Source organism: Astatotilapia calliptera, chromosome 14 (assembly GCF_964374335.1).
Source record: "Astatotilapia calliptera chromosome 14, fAstCal68.1, whole genome shotgun sequence".
NCBI classification, from domain to species: domain Eukaryota; kingdom Metazoa; phylum Chordata; class Actinopteri; order Cichliformes; family Cichlidae; genus Astatotilapia; species Astatotilapia calliptera.
The window spans coordinates 13,172,155-13,197,796 of record NC_137435.1 but is presented as its reverse complement, the minus strand read 5'-3'; the positions used below and the strand labels follow the sequence as shown (position 1 = coordinate 13,197,796).

The 25,642-nt window shown below is 40.0% G+C and overlaps 1 protein-coding gene across 5 annotated transcripts in view; it reads right to left on the bottom strand.

Annotated features, from left to right (window-relative positions):
* Positions 1 to 1,006: 1,006 nt before the first annotated feature.
* The window catches only part of cadm1b (cell adhesion molecule 1b), a 171,354-nt gene continuing 146,718 nt past the window's right edge, over positions 1,007 to 25,642 (bottom strand). For 2 of the 5 annotated variants that reach the window (XM_080288866.1, XM_026191509.2), the window contains 3 exons: positions 21,970 to 22,020; positions 4,771 to 4,899; positions 1,007 to 4,605 (listed from right to left, as the gene is read on the bottom strand). In XM_080288866.1, the coding sequence (XP_080144992.1) occupies positions 4,487 to 4,605; positions 4,771 to 4,899; positions 21,970 to 22,020 (299 nt within the window). In that variant the 3' untranslated portion in view covers positions 1,007 to 4,486. Of the gene's footprint in view, positions 4,606 to 4,770; positions 4,900 to 16,721; positions 16,969 to 21,969; positions 22,021 to 25,642 lie in introns of those variants that run through there. The other 3 variants (XM_026191511.2, XM_080288867.1, XM_026191510.2) reach the window with 2 other exon arrangements.

The window sequence follows — 25,642 nt, the reverse complement described above, 5'->3', positions numbered from 1 at the left end:
GCCTGTTGCATTTGCCTTTGTTCACCCACTATTTAATCCCACATCATTTAATTATACCTCATCCATGCCAAGTGCTACATGCCATCAATCTCAATCAATCAATTACCCAACTAAACAAGCCATGCTTAGACATTCGTTCACTCTCAATTTCCCCATTGTGCTAATTACACTTAAACATGTCATTCCAAATTAAAATTGAACATTTAAATGGGATTAGTAGCATCTAACTGAAACATCACCAAGACAACCAGCAAGCCGCCCTACCTGCCTTTAATTTAGACGGCTTAACCTCGAGAATAAATATGGAGAAAATCCCATAATCTGCTATATTTCACACAGAAAAAAATCAATACACGGCTAATGTTCTTTGAGAGAAGCATTATATTGCAGTGATTGTATGAGTAAGGGAGAAAAGTGGCTGGTTTGTAAGGTTAAACTATTCCCATTAAAATTTGAATAATGTTATTGACCTTTACCTGGGATGGATCACTTAAAGTAATGGGAAATGGTGGCACTGACAGAATTATGATGACAGAAATAGCTTATGGTTATGAATAAGGTCTTGTTCCTCAAAATGCCTATCAATTTGTCAAAATCACTAACATCCACATGCTCAGCTGGAAACCTTAACAGGGGCCCCCAAGCCTGTCGATGTCAGTCATCGTGTCATTTAAAACACTTCTCGCCTCTATCTGTGCCACGCCACGTGTGTCAGTCACTGATGGGAGATCAGATTGCTGCCACTGCTGCTGCTCACCCACGACGAATCTACATCTGTACAGTATTTTTGCCTCGACGCGAGACCTTTCTTCCTTTGTGAGTTTGACGAGTATCAGCAGCGCAGGATGAGGCAGGCAGGTTCAATCCAGCTAATGTATTCAGCATGGTAAACAGGCAGAGTGAATTTGACAACAGATACGAGTTAATAAATTCAGCGCCGTCTCCGAGCAGGACAAGACTACAAAGTGAAACCATGTTTTTTGATCAAGTCACAGCGGCACACCACTTTAAACATTGATATCTTTTTATTAAGACAAGTACTCTTCTGATTTTTTTTTTCCTTTTGTAAAAATGTTGGCGTGAACCAATACAAAATATGCATGGCCATATGAGAAACATCCTCTTCACTACACAAAAGAAAATATGCCACCTGGGAATAGAGAGAAATTTAAGATTCAACAACATAAACAACCATTGTGGGGTTATAAAACAAGCGACCCACCCACCCTGCTCCCGACCCTTCCCCACGCCGCCGCCCCAGGCTTTAAACATAAAGTTCATCCAAATATCCAAGACGTTACAGATCGTTGATAAAACTTCATGTCACAGTAAATACACCATCTTCATCTATGAATGCAAACAGATGCTTGATTGACTGTCTGTGGTCACATCCTATAATTACTAAATAACCGATACTGCATGAGCAAAATGTTACAGTGGAGGAGGAAGAAGAAGAAGAGGTTTCATGAACATCATCGTGATTTTGTTGACACTGACTGTACATCATTTTTGTCTGCTTAACAAATCTAGTTTTTCTTTCTTTGTGAACTAGGTCTATGCAAAATAATTAACGTTTACTGTAACAGTGCACCATATTAAGAACACATAAACTTGTACAACTGAGAAAAACATGTACATCCTGTGGTTTCTTTACTTTTTCGAATAGCTGTAGTACTACAGTATATACTTGGGGCCATAAATTTGCATTCTACCTGAGATGCAAAAAAACACAACTATTAACACTCATGAACCTGAGAGAGTGAAAACAAACATACTCAATATCAAGTATTTCAAAATAACAAAATCAAAAACGGAATTAGAACGATGCTTCCGGCGATCTTTTAACGTTGCCCCATTAAAAGCAGCAATCACCATTTAAGATAAATATCAAATCCCAGAAAACAAAAAGGTCATGCACATAACTGTTCCCATGACACTGTAACTACAATCCAGAAAAGTTACTTTTATTGTAGCTTATTATAGCTTTAAGTACAGTATTCCTCTCTGATAATACAGTACTACAGAGCCTTGTCCTTGAAAATATCCAAATAAATAATAAATGAAGTGAAGCTGAGATAATAACACTTTTTTTGTGGTCATTAATTAAGACAAGTACTATATCCTGGAATACAACATTCTAGTCAGTGGAAGCTGCCAATACTTTTTTTCTTTTCCAGCTTTAAACTCATTCCAGCTTTTTTATGCTGCAGGTTGTAATTGTGATGCCGCTCTATGGTGCGCGGACAGACGACTGGGATGAGTATTGGCCCTGTAAGTTAAAAAGGACGGATATATACAAGGTATACTGTAAGAGTGTACATGAGGATACTGTATGATACTAACCATATGCCTCAAAATCAAAGGAGAAGGCACTAAATTAAGTCCTTCAGTCTTTTCCTTTATAATGATAAGTATCAAGAGGTGGGTTTAAGGCAGTGGTTATCCTTTTTCATAATACATTTACAGATTTTTTTTTCCTCCATTATTTTAGGCAATACACTGAAATCACTCGCTAATTACCAAACGGATTTTCCTCTTCTAGTCAGAGATGAAGCGCGCGCCGTGTGCACACTGCCGATTTGTGTTGTCGAACAAAAAGAGAGAAATTTCTAACAGCAGACACTTCGTCTGTGAAGGTTTGTGGCTGCAGGATGACAGTAAGAAAATTATCTTTCCCCCAAGTCTAAAGCTATCTGCAAATCTTTGATAACTTGTATGGCCAAGAGCCCTCGCAAGTTATCAAAGGTGAAATGTCTAAAAACACAGCAAGAAAATATAACTCATTCATATTTGCAGCAATACTTGTGTATGGGTAAGGGCAAAAAAAAATAAAAATAAGCTGTGAATTTTTTGTTCACGTGCTGTATTGACAGAGACGTGCCAGGATATTTTACATGGGCAGGAAACACTGAAGGCCTAACATTCTTTCTTCCCTTAGATACGGCAAATAAAAGGGTAAAACCTTGGAAAATTAATAACTCAAGGCCTTTTAACATCTCCCAGTTAACTGGCCAATATAGTGTGCCATCAAATAAAGTCAGTTATTTAGCGAGAAGCTCACTGCAAAGCTCTATGCTTTACACAAGCTATACTTGCTGTATACTGTATAAGCGCACTATAATTATTAGATTTGGTCCAAGGTAGACTACGTGGGTGGTATGAAAAGGTGACAAATGTCATATTTAAAACAAAAGCGAACAGACACATGGCAGGGTATACCAACAGCTAATGAATACCATTAAATAAAATGTTACGATCAGTGTAGCAGGACCTATTTTGTGTAAGGCGTGTATGTGTGAATGTAAAGTTTGACCCATAATAACACCTGCAAACAGAGTCTTTTGGGTCAATAACTACTGAAGAGGGGTAGAATCAGCTACACTTACAAGCTGCAGTGAAGCTCAAGGTAGCCAAGTCTCAAGCTAGCTGGCTGTTGGCTGTAGTTTTCTATTTATCATAGAGACATCAAGCTTATCTGAAGCTTAGCAAAAGGCATTGTGTAGAGTTATTCTCTCTCTATTATAGATTCATTATTTATGTATCCCAATCAGAAATGACAGAAAGGGCTATATAGAACTTAGAACTGTATATCATGGCACATTACAGCTGCCGAGATATCGTAGGTGGAGTTGGGCAAAAGCCTCTTAGCGACTAATCATCAGAAACCACAAAAGATTGGTTGTACTGTGTGGTTTGGTGCGAAATGGTACGTACCGCCACTTTTACATCACCTTCATGTACAAATACATTCTATGATGAGCAAAATTACTCACGACTGTTATATAAGTAATCAACACAGTGAACCTGACCTCAAAGGGGCTGAGGGAAATCTGCGCTGTAATACTTGAAACCCAATCAGACCTGCCTGTACGAGGGAATGTGGGGAGGAGGGGGGGCCTCTGATGAACTTGCAGGCACTGTTGGACTTTGACCCAGCGGGGAGAAATGTGTTGACACCGTATTCCAGTTAATGAACTCTGTAGATTGCTCCAAAAAAAAGAAAAAAAGAAAAAAGCACTGAGGAGCAGGCTCATCACGCTGTATCTGGGTACATGAGCTCAAAGCTAGCTGCGGCACACATAGACGAAGCCAAATGCAACAAAAGATCAAGTGGAGTACATGATAAAAGACAAAAAAACGAATCCAATTCAACCGGCGTGTGAGGGGAAAACAACGAAACAAACAAAAGAAAGAGAACAAGGCACAAAATTGTCTGTAAAATAACTGAACTGTACAGAATAGGCCCCAGCTGTCCAGGAAGGGTCGAATAGGACACTCAGCAACACCTCTTCTTCTTACCACTTGGCCACCACGTCAGTCCAACTTTTCCCGCCTTTTTCTTTCTTCTCCTTCTCTTTAAATATTGCCCTCCCTGCCTTTAAGTCATCTTCAACCAATCAGAGTTAGACACAATGCTCCTACAGCACCACCACAACCACTATCACAACCACCAGCATCCCCACCCGTCTCTCCTGGCCTGTCCAGTTTAAATATAATACTCCTTCTTCTCGTCTGTGTTGTTGTGTCCCCCCTCCGCGTTGATGATGGCCGTATCCGCATCGGCTGCGTCGTCCGCCCCTTTGGCTTCATGCGTGAAGTAAGTTCCTGCAAAAGAGCGCACGCAAATTAGCTGCATGCCGCCTCGTCACTCTCTTGTTCACTTCAGTCCCATTGTACTCCATCGGCAACAAAGAAAAAGCAACAAAAAAACCCACTTGAACGCTTAAGATGTGTTCATGATCAAGTATGATTGCCCTGCCGGTGCTTTACCTTTGTGTCTGGCAAAGTATCGACCAAGAACAATGAGCGCGCAGAGGATGGCAAACATCACCACAGCAACCACTCCACCGATGACAGCGTGGTCAATTTTCTGCGGTGCCCCCTCCCCGGCTCTGGAGTCTAAAAAGAGGACAATAACCGTAAATAATTTCATGATCAGCAAACCCTCTCAGGCAGCAACAAAACTAATACCTTCACAGAGACGTGGACAGCACTGGAAGCTGTGGCTATTATATCATTAGGCTGCCAAAATAAACGAAATTGGTTTGTTTTGTCTCAGAGCATTTTAGCATGACCTAACCACAGAGTGGAAACTCTTGAAAAAGCTGCTGAGGAAAAAAAAGTAAGCTTATGTTATTTGCCAATGAAAAATAGATGATAAAGCAGCACAAGCTGGTCCAGAGAGGAAGGTAAACTGTTCACAATATGTTGCTTAAATCCTTAAAATAAGCTATAAATCATTTCAGTTTAGTTTGATTCAGCCTGCTAATAACCAAACTGATGCTTTTTACTCAGAGCAATGTTTCATTTTTCCTCACCAATATCCTTCCAGGCTGTATCTGCGGCATTATAATGCGGTTGTTTTATAAAACCGCTTAAAATTAAGCACCTGTTAATTCAAATTCAAACCCATTCACGTATTACATTTAACACTGACGTTTAACATTTTGGGGGAATAGGCAGATGGGCTTTCTCGCCAACAGTTAGATGAGAAAATCAATATCACTGTTGTGACTGCATGGTAAATAACAAGCTACAGGCTGCAGCCTGTTAGTGTAACTTAGCATAAAGCCTGTAAATGAGGGGCTGGGGGTGGGCTACTGTGGCCTACGGTAATAAAATTCCACTAATTAACCAAATTCAAGTACTGTGAATTTACAGGGACTATGTGCCAGGCTACTTCTCTGAGTTCTGCGGCAACTTGTTCTTTGTACTAACTAAAGTTAACTCACTCCTGAATGTAACATGTACAGACATGAGGGCAGCATAGATAAAGAATGAGTGAATAAGAATCTCGCAAAAGTCTCAGCTCAACCTTTATTTCTTTATATTTTGCTAGGATAGCATGAAATAGGTGCAGCAGTTACTGAAACATGCAAACAAAAATCCAAATACCGAACATAAGACAGAAATATAGTTTCTGTACTGTTACTACAAGCTTGAAAGTCAATATTTGGTATCAACAGCTTTATTCTTAACTTTGTTTTAATTTCTCTAAGTAGTCTCAGGAATAGATCTCCAGGTTCTTGAATGACATTCAAAGCTCTTCTTTGGATGTTAGCTGACTTTTTGTTCTAATCCCACACTGCTTCAATGATGTTGAGGTCCAGACTCCGGGGAGGCTAATCTGTGATTGATAGTGTGCAACTGTGTGTTTCTATTCCAGTATGCTTTTACTACATTGGCAGTGTGAAAAATGAAGCTGTTGTCAATCAGATACTTTCCAGGTGGATTAAAATCTGACTATATTTTTCTGCATTCATAATTCCATCAGTTTTAGGAATATCTCAATACCTCTGGCTGAAATGCTCCAAACCATGACAGGGCTGGCTGCAGACTCACTGTTGCACCTCTCACTTGACTTCCTCCATAAATATTGACCATGATTTCAACCACAAATGTCAACTGTTGGATTCATCACTCCATAAGACCTGTAGGAGCCAATTTTGGATTGATACCTTATGTATGCCGCTAGAGGTCACTTTTTGAGTGACCGTAATTAGTGGCAGATGTGTTTTTGATCAGAAGCAGGCAAATAGTTTGTAACCCCTGTGCTGCTATGTTAATCGTGGAATTAAAGAATCTAAAGGACAAGATGAGTACGGCTGAAGTTATTGGACTGTATCAAGTTTAATAAGTTAATTCATACCAGAGACATCGCATCACCCTCGCCAACGAACACCTCAGTGGCTTCAAGAGTAAGCTTAGCCTGTATAAGACATTAGCCTTTCTCCCTGTGTCCAAAAGGGCCAGATGCACGTATCAGGTCCTGTGTGAGGTTTTTGCTGGATTTTTTTCTGTTTCTTAAGGACACGACTTACTATTTATCTGCTGTAGGGAGTTTAGGCCCGCCACTCCTTCTGTTGCCCTCTGTTTGTCCAGGTTTTTAAGGACACAGCGCACACCACGCTGAGATATGCCAAGTCTCATTAGGAATCACTGGTGCACAAACACTGTCATATACTGTTGATCCTGTCATACTGTGCTATCTTTGCATTTTTCATAGATTTAACTAAGAAATGGGAACAAATTATGCATTTTTGTGACAGACTGCTAGAAACTAAGTTGTCTGTTGTATGTAGACACAACAGTGATTCATCTCTTAAGTTTGGTGAGTGAGACCATCAGAAAGTCTGGAGAACGATCGCTCAAGACTTTAATAAAATTACTAGAAAATCTGGCTCATTGAAAATAAAATATAAAGAAACTAGGGCTGGCTCGGGACTTTAAAACAGTCGTTTAATTAATAAAAATATCTAATCTATTTTCTGAGCAGGTTTAGAAAAGTCACACTTCTGTCTAAGCATACATTTGTGGTGTTACACTGTTGAACCAAGCTCGTTACGTGGATATTTCTAGCGCTTCGATAGCTGATGTAGCTGCCCCTTGAGTGAGCGATGTTGAAAAATGTTTTAAGACAGTTATTTCACCATGAAACAGTAGACACTGTCTGCAATTTCAGCGAGGGTTCACACACTGTAAAATACAGTCTGATTTAAGAGGCCATTTCTGGAAGTTATAGAGCTCAATCATCAGAAATAGACACAAGTCTGGAGATAAATTGGCGCCCGGTGTCCCCATGCAGAGAAATACGTGGCTGCCTCAGGTGTCAGAGAGTATCACTGTCTAGCACTTAGCCAGATTTATCCGTGCACCACAGAAGAACATGGCAAAATTTGAAGCCTTTAAATTTCTAGTCTCAGAATAGTTCAGAGGCATTTATCAATAGTCTATATCTGTGCACATTTGGACTGATGGAGGAGTGGCGGGTGAGGGAATGGCTCCACTGTTCTTTGCTGCATGAGGGAGCAGCTCAATTTTCCATCAATCTCACTAGTCATGCTCTGAACTTGAATGATTTTGATAAAAGACGAGCGGAGAGTTCAGAATTTCTTAAAGCTGCGAGGGCGTAATAAGTCGAGTCGAAGGGTCTAAGACGAGCGACGCGGGCAGATCTCGGCCTAAAAAACAACACCTTATTTAAGCTGCGTTCACATCTTAGCAGCGGAGCTACAATGAAACTAATTAATGAGAAAAGTTGTGTTTCAGTTGAGCGCTCCCTTAAAATGGACTCGTCTTCACAGAGCAAGCCGTTGCTGTGCGTTGGGGTGTGCGAAGCAGGGATGTGCAAGGCGCAGTTTGTTTACTGTATCGAGGATGTCAGATAGCGCGGCTCATTCCCCGAGGAGAGGGAACAGCCCATGCTCCATGCTAATGAACATGCACCCACTAAATGGCCTGCGAACCGTCCTGTCTCCTCTCCCCTCCCTCGCTCACTCCCCACCCCACACCTTGCTGCCCTCACCTTGCTCCCCGCTGTCTTCCGTTTGACACATCCACCAGGAAACATGCAGGGTCTCAGCCGCCTCTGCACACCGAGGGAAACTTTTATTTAACAGGTAGAAAAATTCGCCCAGAGTAAGCACCGAGACCTATCACAAAAATGTCAGAGAGAAACCAAAAATCCTATAATACCTACAGTATCAGCTGTTATGGTTGGTTGCATTTCATGTTGCCTGCATTAAGTACACTACTCAACACTAGTTTTTATTTTTATCTCTCTGTGCTTACTGCAGAGGATGTTCTGCAAAAGCATGGTCTTAAATTTAGTATACATACAATAGATAATGAAGCCTGCAGCTTTTTGCAAGGAGATAATCAAACAGTAGCAAAATAATGCTGTGCAACACAAATGTCTGAAGTGCATTTTACGGAAAGGTCAGTACCTGTGAGAAGCACTACTCTGTCTTCAGAATTCTTCTCTATTATCAGGCAGGGTAGGTCTGCTGGTAAGATGCTACTTTTTGCTTTTTTTGCAGTGTTTTCGGAAGTTTTTTAAGGAATCAAATCAGAGGCTAAAAGTCAGAATAAACCACACAGTTTTCACTCCGAGGAAACCAAATTTTTCCATTTTGTCAAAGAGATACTAGGTATCTTTTGGTGTCGATTCATGAGCGCTTGACCCCTTGCCATGAAGCATATTTTGAAGTGTTATTTCTTTTAGTGCTGGGCTAACATTGGATGATATTTACTTCAAACCACAGGTTAGCTGTGGTGCCTGAACATCATCAAAAAAAGGGTTAAAACTGAAGCTAATCGCTGACTGAAAACAAAGCACAGACCTCCCTAAATGCAGTGAGTGACTTTGAAAAATCTCCTGGCTGAGACAATTGTGACTAAAGCCACCAACACACCTCCAGCCTTCCTATAAGAACCAGTGCCAAAGGACACCTTGTGCTTATCTCTGTGATGCCAGCAGCTTCTGACAATAAACAGCCTTTGCTACTTTGCTACATACATTTGGTGGCCATGTCTAAGTCAGATGAAAGGAACCAAAAGGCTTCTTTTGGGTTCACAAAAGGTGAATTCAAGATTTTTTGAGACTTTAACAGCAATTTAACAAATGCCACCTGTGGATAGATAAGTGCCAGACAGTGAATTGCTGGATTAACCCATTTAAAAATGACACACTTATACAAAAGTTTAATTTTTTGGCTCATCATCACTTGATGAGGAGCTTCCTGACTAAAGATCCCTGTAAAAAGATTAAAAAACCACATTCTCACACAATAGTCTAATGCAAGTGTAATAACATTACTACCTTTTACAAAAGGGCCTTTTGTGAATTAAATTCATGGCTTAACACCTGCAGAGCAGATCTCCAAATGAAATAAACTGAAAAAAATGATTCCAGCAAGCTGCTGAATGCTTCAGAATAATTCAACCTTGATTAAAAGAAACCAAAAAGTTCATACACATTTTATTAACTAATGCAAACACACATGTACCAAATATCAGGAGCCAATCAAGTTTAGTGTTTACTTAAAGATGTTTTGACATGCAGGCAGGTGGAAAGCGCTACCTTGTGATTACTAGGAAACCTTCTTTTCCTACTTGCAGCCAGCACTTAACCTGCCAACAATGAATCCTGTATGCATGTCACAAATTACGGACACACCTCATTTGTGATCCTGTAAGGTTGTATGTCGCTCACATGAAAGACTGAGTAAGCAGAACATTGTAGAATAGCAACGTTAAATAAACAGTACAAAGGTTTCCTCTCCAGAAATGCTGATCTGTGTCTGACCCTGATCTCTGACAGGAGCAGGAGCAGATTTACCTCATAAAGTGTTACTGTAATATTACTATCATTCGTCCACATTGCCGTGATGATGCCTTTGTCACTCACTGCTCCAGCACATCCAGGATCAAGATTGTGATTCCTTCCGGCATACATGTTCAGTATATATATAATACTCGACTGTGCTAGGAGCAGGAAAAAAACCTCCAAATGACAGGCAGTATTATTAAAGCAGCCTTTGTGGCCTCACTTGAATTAAGTAGAATTTGATTATGTCTGTAATGTGGCTGGTGTCCATACAGCCAGCACAGCTCTGCTCACGGCTCGGTCGGGGAGTGCTGACATGCCCACACAGGCGTCCTGACAGGATGTGCACAGCCGTGGGGATTTATGGGGGAATAAAGAGGATTTGCAACTGATGCCTGTGTCTGCACGGTGGTGAAATCTGCTCCGCTGAACTCCCAGTACCACATGCTTTACAGTCGCACCTTTCCAGCTCTGTACTGGAATGACTAATTGCCTCTCTGGTCAGTAACAGAGCATCCTATCTGACTGCTACTGTCACTGTTAGAGATCACAGCTGCAGGCCTGTCACCGGGCTGATTACATGGACACATGATTTCAGCCTTCCCATCTTTTTCTTTTAATAGTTTTCCACTCACATAATGAGGAATTTCAGCACACATGCTTCAACCCAACACACACACGCATTATAATTTATAGATGTAATTACATGGATATAATTGAAACAATGACTCTCGTGCATTGATACAGACAAAAAAAACCCTTCACTTGCACTGAATAGAGCCTCAGAGTAACTATTTCCAGGACAAGGGCAGGACAATGAAGCATTGCTGCAGAGTAAACTTAAGGACTGTCAATAGCCATTTTTACTGCATTGAACTGCTAACATCCGCAGCTCTTGTATTTGTTGCCATTCGAAAAGGAAATGAACGTAATGAAATGAGCATACGTGGGCAATCTCCACCAAATCATTTTTTTGTATTGCTGTTGTAGCAGACCGTCAATAGAGCACAACATTGTCCTCAGCTGAATTCCAATGTCAATGCTCGCCCGCTAAATAGATTCCCCGTGTCTTTTGTAATAACCCAAACAATGATTCGAAGATGTACCAATACAACAGTGACATTTAACAGAGGTGCTCAGATGCAAGTGAAGGCCTGACTGCAACTAATAAAAACTGAAGCTGAATGGAAGCTATGCCATTGAACTTAACCTCCCTGTTTATTGTATCTTTTGAGACTGGCAAATTTTTTGCACACAATAGGAAGAAGTACCCATGGACACTTCATCCTTTCTGTTTTGTGTGCTTTCACCCCAGTTAAGATCAAGGCAATGGAAAAGGTTGACAAAATAATCAAATCCTTTCTCTTTTGCTAGAGTTTGCTAGAGTTGACCAAGGCGAGGTGCCACAAAAGACACAGTGTGAGAAACATAACATTCAGCCTTGAAACCCTAATGTGCCAAGAACACTCCTATCTATCTATCTATCTATCTATCTATCTATCTATCTATCTATCTATCTATCTATCTATCTATCTATCTATCTATCTATCTATCTATCTATCTATCTATCTATCTATCTATCTATCTATCTATCTATCTATCTATCATGGCATGAGGTAGCCTTTTAACTTCAGGGTGGGTTGGCATACTAACCATTTCCCTGGAGACCAATTAAAATGGACCATTAAAATATATATTTTTTCTGTTTCTAATAACTCTTTTAAATAAATAAAAAAAGGCAGGAAGGGAAAAAAAAACAATTGCGTATGGGAGTCAGAGTAAACAAACGTGAGAAAAACCTAATTAGCATTTCTAAATGATTCTTTAATTTTTCCAATGAAATACTTCAAAGAAAAAAAATGATACATGCGAGAGTTAAAACAACGCTGGTAAATGTTTAATGACTAATTATGCTGAATACTAAATGCACTCCTAACAGTCTTTGTTGAAGTCAATAGCGTACAGGAGTTAAGACTTGACTCCCAAGACTAAACAGAAGTGGAAAACCTGTCAATGACTAAACTGCTGGAAAACATGCTTGAAAACCTGCCAGAGATGGATTCCTATAATACTGTCTGGCATTACATTGCGTGACTTATTCACTAAAAAACAGACAAACCCATGTTCAGGTCGGGCCCTGAAGTCATGTTTGTATTCAGTGCAGCTGCATGTTAAAGTCATAAAGATCTATAAATCCCTGACAGCTTCGCCAAGCACGTAATAAACCTACATTATTGTTAGTAGTATTATTAAGTCCAAAGGGTGCTGTATAGAAGCCAGTGTGGTGTTTACTTGCAAAGCTTATTGGCAGCTAATTTACAGCTTTGCACCTTCTATAAACCAGAAGGATGAAGACTTAAGAAATCCACCTTTAACTCATAACAACCCAAAGCCATGTTTAGTTAGCGAAAGAAATATTGTGTTTAATTGTGTTGTAATCCTACATAAATTATTTATTATTTAGTGAATAATTCTAGTCACGTTTGCAACCTAAATATTTTTTTCCTCTCCAAACAGTGTCTGCAGGTCATTTCAGGTTAAACAACACCCAGCAACAAGCTATTATAGCATGAATGTAGCTGGAGAAGCTGGTGATGTTTAAGCTCACATGACTGCATTAACATTTTTATCAACTCAAATCTTAAGAACAATTTTCAGCGAGGATATCGAGCTGAAACTGTAAAATTATGGGTAACAAAAAAGAAAAAATTAACCCCAACCTCCTTCCCGCCTTTCCTTTGGTCCTACAGATTAATCAGCAGAGGTTCTGCTGCAGCATGATAAACAACAATTTACTCTGGACTGCAGATACGCTGAAACATAGGGTGTGTTCAATCAAGTCTACAAGATAATTCCCTGTTCCATGTCTTTCCTCTGGCTCCTCTCAGCAAGCTGGGGGAAAGGGAGGGGGTGGGTTACTGGAGGCTTAGCCAGGATATGATGTCCCTGCCTTGGATCATCTCTGAGCATCTGACGAGCTGGAGCATTATCGCCACAGACTCCCTTTATTCCGCCAGAGCTGGAGATTCTGGATAAATTCTGACCCTCTGCCCACAAAAAATACACCCACTGACAGCATGCTAGATGCATACTATTTTTTTTGTTTCTGTGATGCTGTGAATGTCGGTTGTCCATCCTGAAGACAACATTCTCCTTCTTTCAAACTGAAATGAATTTCTCCCGAACAGCCACATACTATGTGCATTTAGCGCGATATGTCTGGCGCAAGTTCAAGCAGTGACTTATCTCTCCCCGGTGGTCGACACAGACACACAAACACACACTCTCTGCATCTTTTCAGACACTGGAAGACCTGACACAATGAACTCCTGTGAAACTTTCTGAACATGAAACAGCACAGAAGGCAAACAACTGTGACTTTCTGTGCTTTAGGTCTGGGGGTGATGCTTCTGAGGCTTCACCAAGGGGAAAAAACATCACCAAAAAAATATTTTAAAAATAAATAAAAAAGTCTACCAAGCAAAATAACATTTTTTCAATTTTTTTGATCCACAAAAAGGAGCAGGAGTTGGTTGACTGCTTTCAGAAATCCTCCTCCATACCTGGTCTCATTCCCAACTCATATACTGATGCTTAGTCCCTTTGGCATCACATTTTAATGCACCAGGTACCACCTTAGAGTAATTTTTCAAGGTTCTGGGCAGTTTGTGAGGCCATAGCCAAAGACGGTAATGGCAGAGAAGCCTGCCTTCTCATGTGGACTTATGCTGGTTGTTACACTTCATCATCCCACAAAATGGTAATCTGAACCCCTGCTAGTCATAAAATGTGTATGTGGTGCGTTGAAAGTAAAAAAAGTGTACGCCTCACAGACTTTCTTAAACAGAACATATTTATGTATTTATTTATTTTATTGAATACATCTGTCCAAGTGACTCTTCTCAGTCTCTACATATATATTAAAAACCCCATGCAAAGGCCGACTGTAACCTCACAGAGAGAATAAAATAATAATGGACATAGTTACCATGACAGCACCCATGGGAAATCATTTTTTGAAGCAGGACATGACCATGACCGTAACTTTGTGCTGAACATTGGGGGGGTCAAGATCTCTGTCTACATAAATAAATAAATCTGGGTAAATTCCCTGATGATTAGCAACTATTTTGCTGGTAATACCTGAAATGAGTAAAGAAAATCAACAGCCTATTTATGCAAGATACTTGATAATTCTTATATTTGTTGGGTCTGATTATTGGGGAGGTCATAACCTCCCTAACCCCCTCTGGAAATTACGCCCCTGGACATGACCACAAAAGAGTAGCTCAGGCTGTTAATCTCCAACTCCACCAATGAGCACACTCTGGATAACCCTTCTTTCTGAAAAGTACGATGCGAATTTACAAAATGGGCCTAATTCTTGTTTCTTTTTTTTCTTTTTTTTACATGAGGGACCGAGCCCATAAACTCAGCAGCAAACTGTTCACTGAGGTCAAATTAGAAAGTTGTTCACTATGGGCAGAAATCTGTGCCATCAGAAACTGAATTTGAATAAGTTAAATTTGAATTTGAATTGCTCAGATTGAATCTGAATTGTAACTTGAATAAATGCTTTTGAAAACTGAATTTGAATTAGTCTAATTTGAAATTGAATTTATGGTTTGAAAATGATCATCACTAAATTGAAATTGAATTTTATATTTTGAAAATGAATTGATTTGCTTTGAAACTGCATTTTATCCTTTAAAAATTCAGCTCTCGAATAATTTCAGTTTCACTTCTCACCATTCAATTTCAGTTCCAAAATTCAGTTTTTTGGAACTTACATCCGGTTCCGGTTCAAGCGCAGATTAATAGAACTACGTTTTACTAGCGGACCGAAAGTGTTACTGACGGGAATCTACAGCGTTTTGAGTTGAATTAAGACTTCAGAAGTCATTCGTCATGTCGAATGACCAGCAGATAAACTCTCAGGTTGGTAATAAATGTATTACATGTATAAGAACAAGCGTCATGTTAACAAAAGATAGCCGTACAGTAACTGTTATGCTTATTGTAGCTGTTAGCTAAAAACGCTAATTTAGCGTAGTTTGCCCTGAATTCAGCTTTGACAAATATGATCGACTGTTTCTAGTAGAATTCCAAAGTTGTCATCTTGTACCCTCTCAGAGTACCCCCTCTGTATGCTTGCAGAGACCCCTACAGTAGGGAAACATGCAAAACGGTGCCCAAACCTTTGTATTTTAGCTTTATTTATGTCTTACACAGCATCCCAACTCTTTAGCTAACTTAATAACTTTAGCTAAAGTGAATAGTTAGTCTAATTCATTAGTGCAGCATTACTGGATCACCTCTGTTTGAAGTGATATAATGTGATATACAACTATCACTGAAACAGCAAACTTTGTAAATAAGCAAACAACACTTCTCATTCTCTAAACGTTTGGCCACAGCTGTAGATTACACTATCAGTGCTTGTTCACTCTTGACAATAATTACATTTCTAAATTTACTTTGTGCATTTACAGGTAAACAATATCTAATATTTTATCTAAATGACTGCTTTGTCTTTGAAAAGGGTGAAGAGCCTGAGGCCGGTGACAGTCCAGTTCTACTCTAAGTACATCCTTACAGTGGCTCACAGGACAAGGCCACATTACTGTCCTGCCAGAAGAGAAGAGAAACTTCAGAGTCTTCATGCAGTTCAACACACCTGTCATATTCCATATGACAGGGGTCTCAAACTCCAGTCCTCAAGGGCCAGTGTCATGCAACTTTTCCATGCCCTCGAGGACTGGAGTTTGAGACCCCTGCCGTATGGTGTTCATGCTGTTTTCTACCCCACAGTTACAGCATGTCTGACTGCCTGTTCAGCATATGCAAAAAATATATGATGAGTTTAAGCATGTGATGACTAAGGCCTTCCATTATGGTGTTTGTCATCACATGTCACGGTTGATCTGATATCCTCGTGTTGGTGTTGTTCCCAGATCATCATACTAATTGTTGTTCCAGGATCAACATTGCAAGTGACCAATCAGAATGTTGTGACGTCATACTTTTGCGACTTCGGGAAAAACCGGCGTAAAACAAAAAACTGTACTAAAGCTGCGTGAAACCGCCTCTGTCCGCCGATCAACGGACCCTGACCCTAACCCTTTAATAAACAGTAAGCAGAATTGATATTGTCCTTGCAACATTGGAATTTCATAAATGCACGAATGGCTTGGCGCGCAAAAGAATAACGTCACAACAATGTGATTGGTCACTTGCAATGTTGAACCTGGAACAACATTTTCATGATGGTCTGGGAACAACACCAACACGAGGATATCAGATCATCCACATGTCTGTGACATGTGGATGATCATTTGGAATAAACAAAAAAACTAAAAACTTGTTACTTCATCTTTTATCTTTATTATTATTATTATTATTATTATTATTCTTATTTTTCATTTTTCATTGTTAGGCATTGGGTTTATTTGTAGTAGTCCTTTCCAACTTCTTTCCCTCTTCCATGTCACTGTGTCAGCTTGTCAGCATCTATTTGGGTTTGGAAGTGGAACAGAAAGTAAGGAAATCCAAAGTGCCATTAAAACCAGGAGAGGTTCTTATATTTCAGAAGAAGGGATTAATTCAAAAGAAATTACCTCAATGCCATATTTTATTTAGGAACCCTAGAGAGCACTTTGCAAAATAACACATTCTTATAATGTCACCGTCAGATGAGCCAAGCTACAACTGTCAGGGAAGGTGATGTAGGTACAGAGCATATGAGAGTGGTTAAGTTAATGTCTCTTGTCTAGATGAAGGCACAAGAGGGATCAATGGCAAGGCGTAGAGATTCAGTATCTTCAGTCTTCAGTGGACACTCCATTTCTGGCACAAAACACCTGTAACAGATGGTCGATTTAGGAGGTGACCCGACAACTTCAGCCTGTCAAACATAGTAATGGAGTAGTATGTTTAAAAAAAAAAAAAAATCTAATTAAGCATGCACTCAGTACCCTAAGAATTATTATGGTAGTTAAACACAGTGATAGTTGTATATCACATTATATCACTTCAAACAGAGGTGATCCAGTAATGCTGCACTAATGAATTAGACTAACTATTCACTTTAGCTAAAGTTATTAAGTTAGCTAAAGAGTTGGGATGCTGTGTAAAGCTAAAACACAAAGGTTTGGACACTGTTTTGCATGTTTCCCTACTGTAGGGGTCTCTGCAAGCATACAGAGGGGGTACTCTGAGAGGGTACAAGATGACAACTTTGGAATTCTACTAGAAACCGTCGATCATATTTGTCAAAGCTGAATTCAGGGCAAACTACGCTAAATTAGCGTTTTTAGCTAACAGCTGCAATAAGCATAAAAGTTACCTTACGGCTATCATTTGTTAACATGACGCTTGTTCTTATACATGTAATACATTTATTATTAACCTGAGAGTTTATCCGCTGGTCATTCGACATGACGAATGACTTCTGAAGTCTTAATTCAGCTCAAGACGCTGTAGATTCCCGTCAGTAACACTTTCGGTCCGCTAGTAAAACGTAGTTCTATTAATCTGCGCTTGAACCGGAACCGGATGTAAGTTCCAAAAAACTGAATTTTGGAACTGAAATTGACTGGTGAGAAGTAGGGTTGCCAACTCCCTGAAAAATAAATAAGGGACACCTCGTGGCCAGGGCCGGGCGACCCAATTGTCTTCACCCTTCCCAGTGTGGTGAATTTTCTAGCTCTTTTTTTGTGTGTGAAATTATTTTTTTAACCATTTGACTTGAATTTGATTTAAGTAGATGTGTATTCTTTGTGATATGAACACATGTGAAACAAATGATCATTTAGCCATTTATTTTTAGCTCAAAATGACAACATTAACACAGTAAAACAGGTCTCCTTCTTAAACAGAAGCCTGTCATGCTTAATTTTTGAGAATATAAGTAAATCTTTCTTTAAAAGAACTCTGTCCTGCTTAACTTAAAATAATAGAAAACAATAGAAAGAAAAACATTCTTGTAACTGTGCACATTTAGTGCATTTAGTACAATTGGCTTCAGTTGAGGTATTATTTCAGCTTTTCTAAAGCTAATCAGCTGCTCCTGTTTGTAAACCCACTTGCTCCCATGATTACGCATCTTAACTCATCATCATTATTCATCTATGTATTACTTTTATGTATTAGTGATCTATTTGTTGTAATCATCTATCCTTGCAGTTGTTTATTACACAAAATAAATGATATTATCACACTTCTGGCCACATAGCGCTGATATTCACTGCACATGCCCATATTAACGTTTTCCAGCCAGGTGTTTTCCTTTTCCCATTCTTCCCTTTCTCTGAGGGGAACAAACATTGCTGCTCTAACGCTGGGCTCACACTGTGCGGTTTTAGGCCCATTTTGAGCCGATTTTTGAGTGATCGGACCGATTTTGGCCTTCATCGTGCGTCGTGTAGTATACGTGGGGTAACGAGAAGTGATTAACACCTCACGACCAGCTCCCGATCATCAATCGCTCGTGAGGGTGTCACCACAGGCGCTCACACTGCTCACGCGCAAACACGTAAACGTCGGTGAAAAAGATGGAGCAGCACGGCTGTGCAGCGTGTGATCTGGACACAAGCGATGGAGGCACAACTTGTAGAACTTTGGAAAGCTCATCCGAGCCTTTTCGATGTGGCATCACAAAATTATCACGACCACAACAACCGTGAAAATAGTTGGATTTACACTGCTGCTCAATCACAGCTGCCTGATCAATGTTTTTCATTAGCAATTTAGCAAAGTTGATGGTGGTGGTGTGTCTGTGTGAGTGAAAGACAGAGAGAGCGACAGATTTTCTGTTATAACCTTCATGTTATGGACGCACAGTGTGAGCACTCAGGTCGCATCAGAGCATCGGGCCGTATAGTGTGAGACCTGCATCGTGACCTACCAACTGCGAGTCAATCGTGCAGTTTGAGCAGGAGCTGAATAACGTGACTGAAAAAAATCGCACAGTGTCTGCCCAGCTTTAGGTGTACTGTCGTCCGAGACTTTCACCGCAGTGTCTGCGTTTGTTTCCCTGTTGGCCATGCTTCTTGTTGTGGTCATTTGTTGTCTTCCGGTATTTTCTCCGTAAGCGACCTTTCCTTGACCAATGAGATGAGCGGTAATCTGAATTGTCATACTCGTAAGTGTGCTGTCAGCTCATTGGTCACAAAGCAGGAGAGGGGCTGGGAATTATGTTTTCAAACAAAGCGTTAATTCCATTAAAAGTTATAGACTACTTTTGATTCTCACTGTATTACGGGACAAAGTGCGTCCCTTATTAGCTCAATACGGGACGTGTACTTTTGTTTCGAAATACGGGACGATTCCGTATTTTAAGGGACGGTTGGCAACCCTAGTGAGAAGTGAAACTGAAATTATTCGAGAGCTGAATTTTTAAAGGATAAAATGCAGTTTCAAAGCAAATCAATTCATTTTCAAAATATAAAATTCAATTTCAATTTAGTGATGATCATTTTCAAACCATAAATTCAATTTCAAATTAGACTAATTCAAATTCAGTTTTCAAAAGCATTTATTCAAGTTACAATTCAGATTCAATCTGAGCAATTCAAATTCAAATTTAACTTACTCAAATTCAGTTTCTGATGGCACAGATTTCTGCCCATAGTTCGCTCACAGCCATCGATAGTACCGAAGGCAACCCCGAAGGCAAAGTTTTACAACCCAAAATATCGCCCTCTGGTGGCCACTAAAACAAATGCAGGTTTAAGGCACTTCCAAAGCTTGACTGATGTTAAATTTTTAAGACTGATGCCAATAACAGCAGTCGGTTGTTTAAAAATCCAATAGACACATGAAACACAAACATATTTCTCTAAAGGTTGTGATGTTTAGTTATTCATTAGCCTTTACTAAAATAATATGACATCAGACAAATATGGCAGTTTAGAAATAATCTTCTTTCAATGTCACAACAAGTTGTCAATGAGCAATTGCTTCGATCTCAAACACATGTTGCTAACAGGAAAGTTGCAGAGTGCCTTCTGGCAGAGAAACTATGCAACTATGCAAAGTTATTTATAGTTTACAATTATGTGAAGTTTTTAATCAGTTTGTAAGCTACATAATTATGTTTGGTTTTGTAAGGAACACTACAAGGATATGTGAGCAACTAAAGTAGCTAAAATAAATGCTACCAAACTAAAACAAAATAAATGCTACCAAAGATTTACTGTACTGTACCTTTAAAATCACTAAGGATCACATACAGTAGCTAAAGAAGTTCAGTTGCCTCTGATTACAAAAAAAAACCCCTACAGTGGTGGCCATGCCAAGTCAAACCAGTCTAAATGAATGAATAAAAAATTGTTCTGTATACTTTATTGGAGAGAGGAAAATGCTTTACTTTGCTGTTATGCTGATTAAGGTAGCGCAAACCAATCTACCGCAAGCCAGCTTAGCATTGCCCCTGTGACAGGGTATTTAGAAGAGTAGTGAACTGCAAGAAAGCTCAATTACATCCTCCCAGCATGTACTGAATAAATCACGTTAAATCCTCTTTTCAAGCCTGTCTTTCGGAAATTACTGGAATGTTACAGCAGAAAACACAGAGGCGACTGCAGCAGAGTAACTCCGAGGAGAAGAGCTTAGAGAAAACTGCAGAGTAATGCACAGCTTTGCAAAGCAACTTCCTGTTGTGACTCTGCCACGCCCAGAGAGAGTCAGAAAGCTGAAATGAGGCTGTAACCATGCAGTGCGATCACTGACATGCAGTACTGCAGATAGTGAGGACACATAAGGAAATATTTCTTAACTTGCTCTGGGGAAGAGCTGTGTCATAGCGGTTTATGGAGGAGATCTCGCACATATAGCCCTGTTTTTAGTAAATGAATGCATAATGCACACAAATACTGCTTAAAGGCCGGTGATCCAATGACTGTATAAATGAATGCTGTCTGGAAGCATCCCCCTCTTTAGACTCCCGTAGCTCTTTGTTGCACTCTTTCCAACTTATTGGTTGCTTTTTGCTTTTTTATGACTTTATGAATTGCAGAGTGGTCAGAACAAAAGAGGAAAATTGACATAACTCTAAAGTAGCTATTGATAAACTGATCTATTCTTTAAGGATAGTTTTTGTATTGAAATGTCACATTCTGGCATATCTAAATGTCAGCTCCCAAGGTTGCCTCACCATCTGTCTAGCCTTAACGGTGCTTTTGAAATAATAGCAAAACTTAAAAAAAAAAAAAAAGGTTTATATTGAAATGAATGTTTTTTTTAATTTTTTCAGCCGGGGTAAATCAAAGCGTAGAATCCAGCACACAGATGATGCCAAAAGGGTGCTCTGCTAAAAACACTGCAAATGAACTGCCTTTCATTGAGTTCATATGTGTTTGAGAAAATAGTTATTGATGTTTTTTGGCCTCGCAAAGACGAAATGTGACTGGCATTTGTAGAGGAGATGTAAAGGGCATTATAATATGATGGATGGGCCGGTTGAGATATAGCTGCAGATGCTGATAAGATAGCAGAGCAGCAACGCGGAGTCTCTAAATTTTCTCAGATCAAGATCATGTGACTGGAAAAGCCTGTGACAGGTGTCTCTGGCAGCCCTGCACTGCCTGTTGTCATTGTCACCTATCAGAGGCACTATCTGATTAAAACTGGCCATCCACAGTCTCTTAGCTGTAGGTACAAACCAGCGTTCACTCTCTCGCTCTCTCCAAACATCTTATCGCACTTGCATGCAGGCTCTCTCTCTCTCTCTCTCTCTCTCTCTCACACTCACACGCACACACACACGCACACACACACACACACACACACACACACACACACACACACACACACACACACACACAACTATTAGGAGGGACAGCAGTGGGGGCATACAGTACCTTGCGTGTTGACTGGGTTGGTGGTGGGTGTGGGGATAGTAGTGGGAGCATCTAGATGAAAAAGAGTAAAAAATAAAGAACATGTATAAGAAATAAAGAAAGACAAGAGTAAAGAAAGAGACAAAAGTCATTGAAGATGAAAAGCTATACTATAAAAATTATGACATGTACACATTTTAGCTACGGTGTGAGTTACTGTAAGGTCATGCCCGTAGCTTTGAGACTGGTTCAAGGACAGAGCAACACTTTTTAAGTTTATCTTAAAACAGAAGTCAGGTACAAAGTCAGGCACCCGTATGAACATTTAAACATCGTTTGCACTGTTAATTCATCCTCTTCTTACTGGTCCTAATGCAGCAGTTCTCCAATCAATTTAAGTGATTTGGTACTTTATTTTTGCAAAACTCAAGAAAAAGCAAAAAGAAAAAGAAAGAAATTCAAAACTTTTACAGGGCCTTGCCAATGTCAGTTAAATCAAAATCAATCAAGCACCTTTCAAAGTCACATTTTTTAAGTTATGAAATCTTTTTGTCTAACTAATCATCTGCTGCAGCTCTACAGAGAAACACTGCCCAGGAAACAAAAGGAGGAAATTGGGTTCTAAAAGAATTTGACTTTAGAGGATAGCCTCTTATTCAAGCCGGGGCACAGAAGATAAACTTTGCTTTGCAAAAATCGGGACTGCTTTTGTTCTCAATTTATTTTACTGGAAATGCCTAAGTAGCACGGACCAGTATGAGTCGAAAGATTAGAGCAAACAAACATGTGTTCATGTTCGTATGGACACCTGACTGGTGTTTTAATACAGACATGGAAAAATGTGAACCTGTCCTTCAAGCAAAAGCTGTGATGTAAAAGCTAACATCAGCATGTTAACATGCTCAAGCAACAGTGCTAACATGCTGATGTTTCAGAGGTAACATTTTTACCATGTTTGTCATATTAGTTTGTCCAGACGTGGGGGGGGGGGGGGGGGGGGGGGGTGAGGTGCAGTGTCTGAACTAAATTTAAATGGCAAACCATCAAGTAATTGTTGAGATAGAAAAGTCTGAGAATCAAGTCATCCAGAGTCATCCTCTGGTGAATCGACATTGCGTTTTCTTGCTGGGGATGACCATCGTAATACACAATCATACACTTGGCTTTTAAAAATAAGCCTTCAACTGCCACGTGGAAAAACTGCTTGTAAAATGTCCACAGTTGTCGTCACCTACAGCACCCTGGAAACCCAGAAAACTGAGCCTTGTAACAGTTTTATGAAAACATGTATTTTAACCTTTATCTTTTCCTAAACAAGTGCTAAAGTTTTTGTGCCTAAACTTAACTGAGCAGAACCAATGAAACAAGCAAAAGAGTAAGTAAGAGTAAATTTCAAACTTCAAACCAGACAAACTTAAAATGGTCCAAGCCAATCACATGGCAGTACCTCAATGTATTTAGGCATGCGTATATGGCGAAGGTGACCTGCTCAAGTTCAAACTGAACATCAAAAAGGGGAAGAAAGGTGACTTAAGTGACTTTGGTTGCTGGTGCCAGACTGAGTATTTCATAAAATGCTAATCTACTGGGATCTCTAGTGTAAAGAGACAATAGCCCAAAAAAGAGAAAATAACCAGTGAGTGGCAGTTCTGTTGACGTCAATGCCAGAAGTCAAAGAAGACTGGTCACACGGCTTTAAGCTACTAACAGTAATTCAAATAACCCCTTGTTACAACAAAGATATGCAGAAGAACATCCCAGAATACTCAACCCCGAAGCAGATGGGCTACAGCAGCAGAAAATCACACTGGGTGCCACTCGTTTAAGCCAAGAACAGGAAAGACAGCCGAAGATTCAGGCAAACTCATCAAAACTAGACAGCAGAAGATTGGAAAACATTGCCTGGTCTGATGAGTTTTGATATCTGCTGTACCACCTGCAGATGGTAGGGTCAGAATCTGGCATAAACAACACAAAAGCATGAATCCATCCTACCTTCTAGCAACAGTTCAGGCTGCTGCTGGTGGTGGTGTAATATTGTAGCGGGGTATCTTCTTGGCACACTTTGGGCCGCTCATTTAATGCCACAGCCTACCTGAGGCTATGCCGATCTTCTTATGGCTGCTTCAAGCAGCATAATGCAACATGCCACAGAGCTCAAATCATCTCAAAGTGGATTCTTGAACACAACAAATAATTCACGTTACTCATATTGCCCCCACAGTCTTCAGATCTCAGTCTGATGGAGCACCTTTAGGATGCGGCAGGCCAGAAATCTGCAGCGAAAGTGTGACGCCATCGTGTCTACATGGACCAAAATCTCTGAGGAATGTTCCCAACACCTCGTTGAACCTGGTCATGAAGAATTAAAGCAGATCTGACGACAAATGGAGTCCAACTTGGTAATGTGTACCTAATAAAGTGACCGTATTTAAAAACATTGTCCTTTTTCAGACATTTCACAAGTTAAGAATGATCGTTCATTTCACTAAAAACAACCTCATAGTGTTTCTACAGGTAAGCCAAGAAATGAAAGTATTTAGCACACATCATCTGGGGATCATGAATAGGTGAATACCAAAACCCCATTAAGTAGTCGCTGAGCCCAAACAGTCATGTCACTATCATGGCTAAAAATACAATAAAAAAAGGCATTAACATTTCACTATACAGGGGTTGTTGTATTATATTTCATAATGACAAGCTATTATATTTCTTTATTTGTAAAAAAAAAAAAAAAAAAAATTCTAATTAAGTATGAATAATAATGCCTGGCAATCATGCAAAGGTATTACTATTTTCCACAGTCTCAATAATTGAGTCAGGCTGCAAATTAAAGCACTTTGGTGGTCTCCCGCTGCAGCACAGCAGAGCCCTGAGTTGCATCCCCTGCCCCACACTGTACTGATTAGGCCTGTCACTAACCCCCAAACAAAATAATCAAAAAGACAGAATGGAGGGCAATTCAGGTATGCAATAGTACTAAGGAGGGCTGAAAGCTTCCTCATCAGGGGAATATATGCCAGGCTCTGGTGCAGAGGGAAGATAGCACGACCCCTTGCTGTGGGAGAGTCACAGCAGGGGAAATTGGCTGGCTGTCTCCATGCCTTTACTGTCTGCACTCCATCAAAAGACAGCAGTGGGGGACCACACACTCCCAAACTAATGATAAAACATCAAGGACAGCATAATGTTGCCGCCGGGGATGGAGTGTATGGCAGAGGTGGTGCTGATGGTGGTAGGGTGTAGCATCGGGTATCAGGAAGAGATTCGGCTCTGACAGTATTTGAAAAGGGGGGTGGGCTAGATTTCTTTCCCTGTGACCGAAGGCAGTGTGATAGCTGAAATGTCAGTGTCTGGAAGAGGGAAATTGGCCATTCAGGGATGAGGGTCTTCACAAAGGCCGGGATAGGATGTGGCACATATAATATCCAGACGAACAAGAATTCTCCATGGGCAATTTCCAGGCTGAATGACTCTGGGCTCAGCATTATGAGGGCTGAAATATGAGTGTATTTTTGAGAGACCATATTTTCAGGGAGCATTTGTATCAGTGAAGAATTTGATATGAGAGAATTTAACCATAAAGTGAAACAATGTAGGAGAAATTGTTTATCTATGCCTGCTTACACCTGCCTGCCAACATGACGGCGTGGAATGTATTTTACTTGTTTCTTGTTTTCTCTGCTTACTT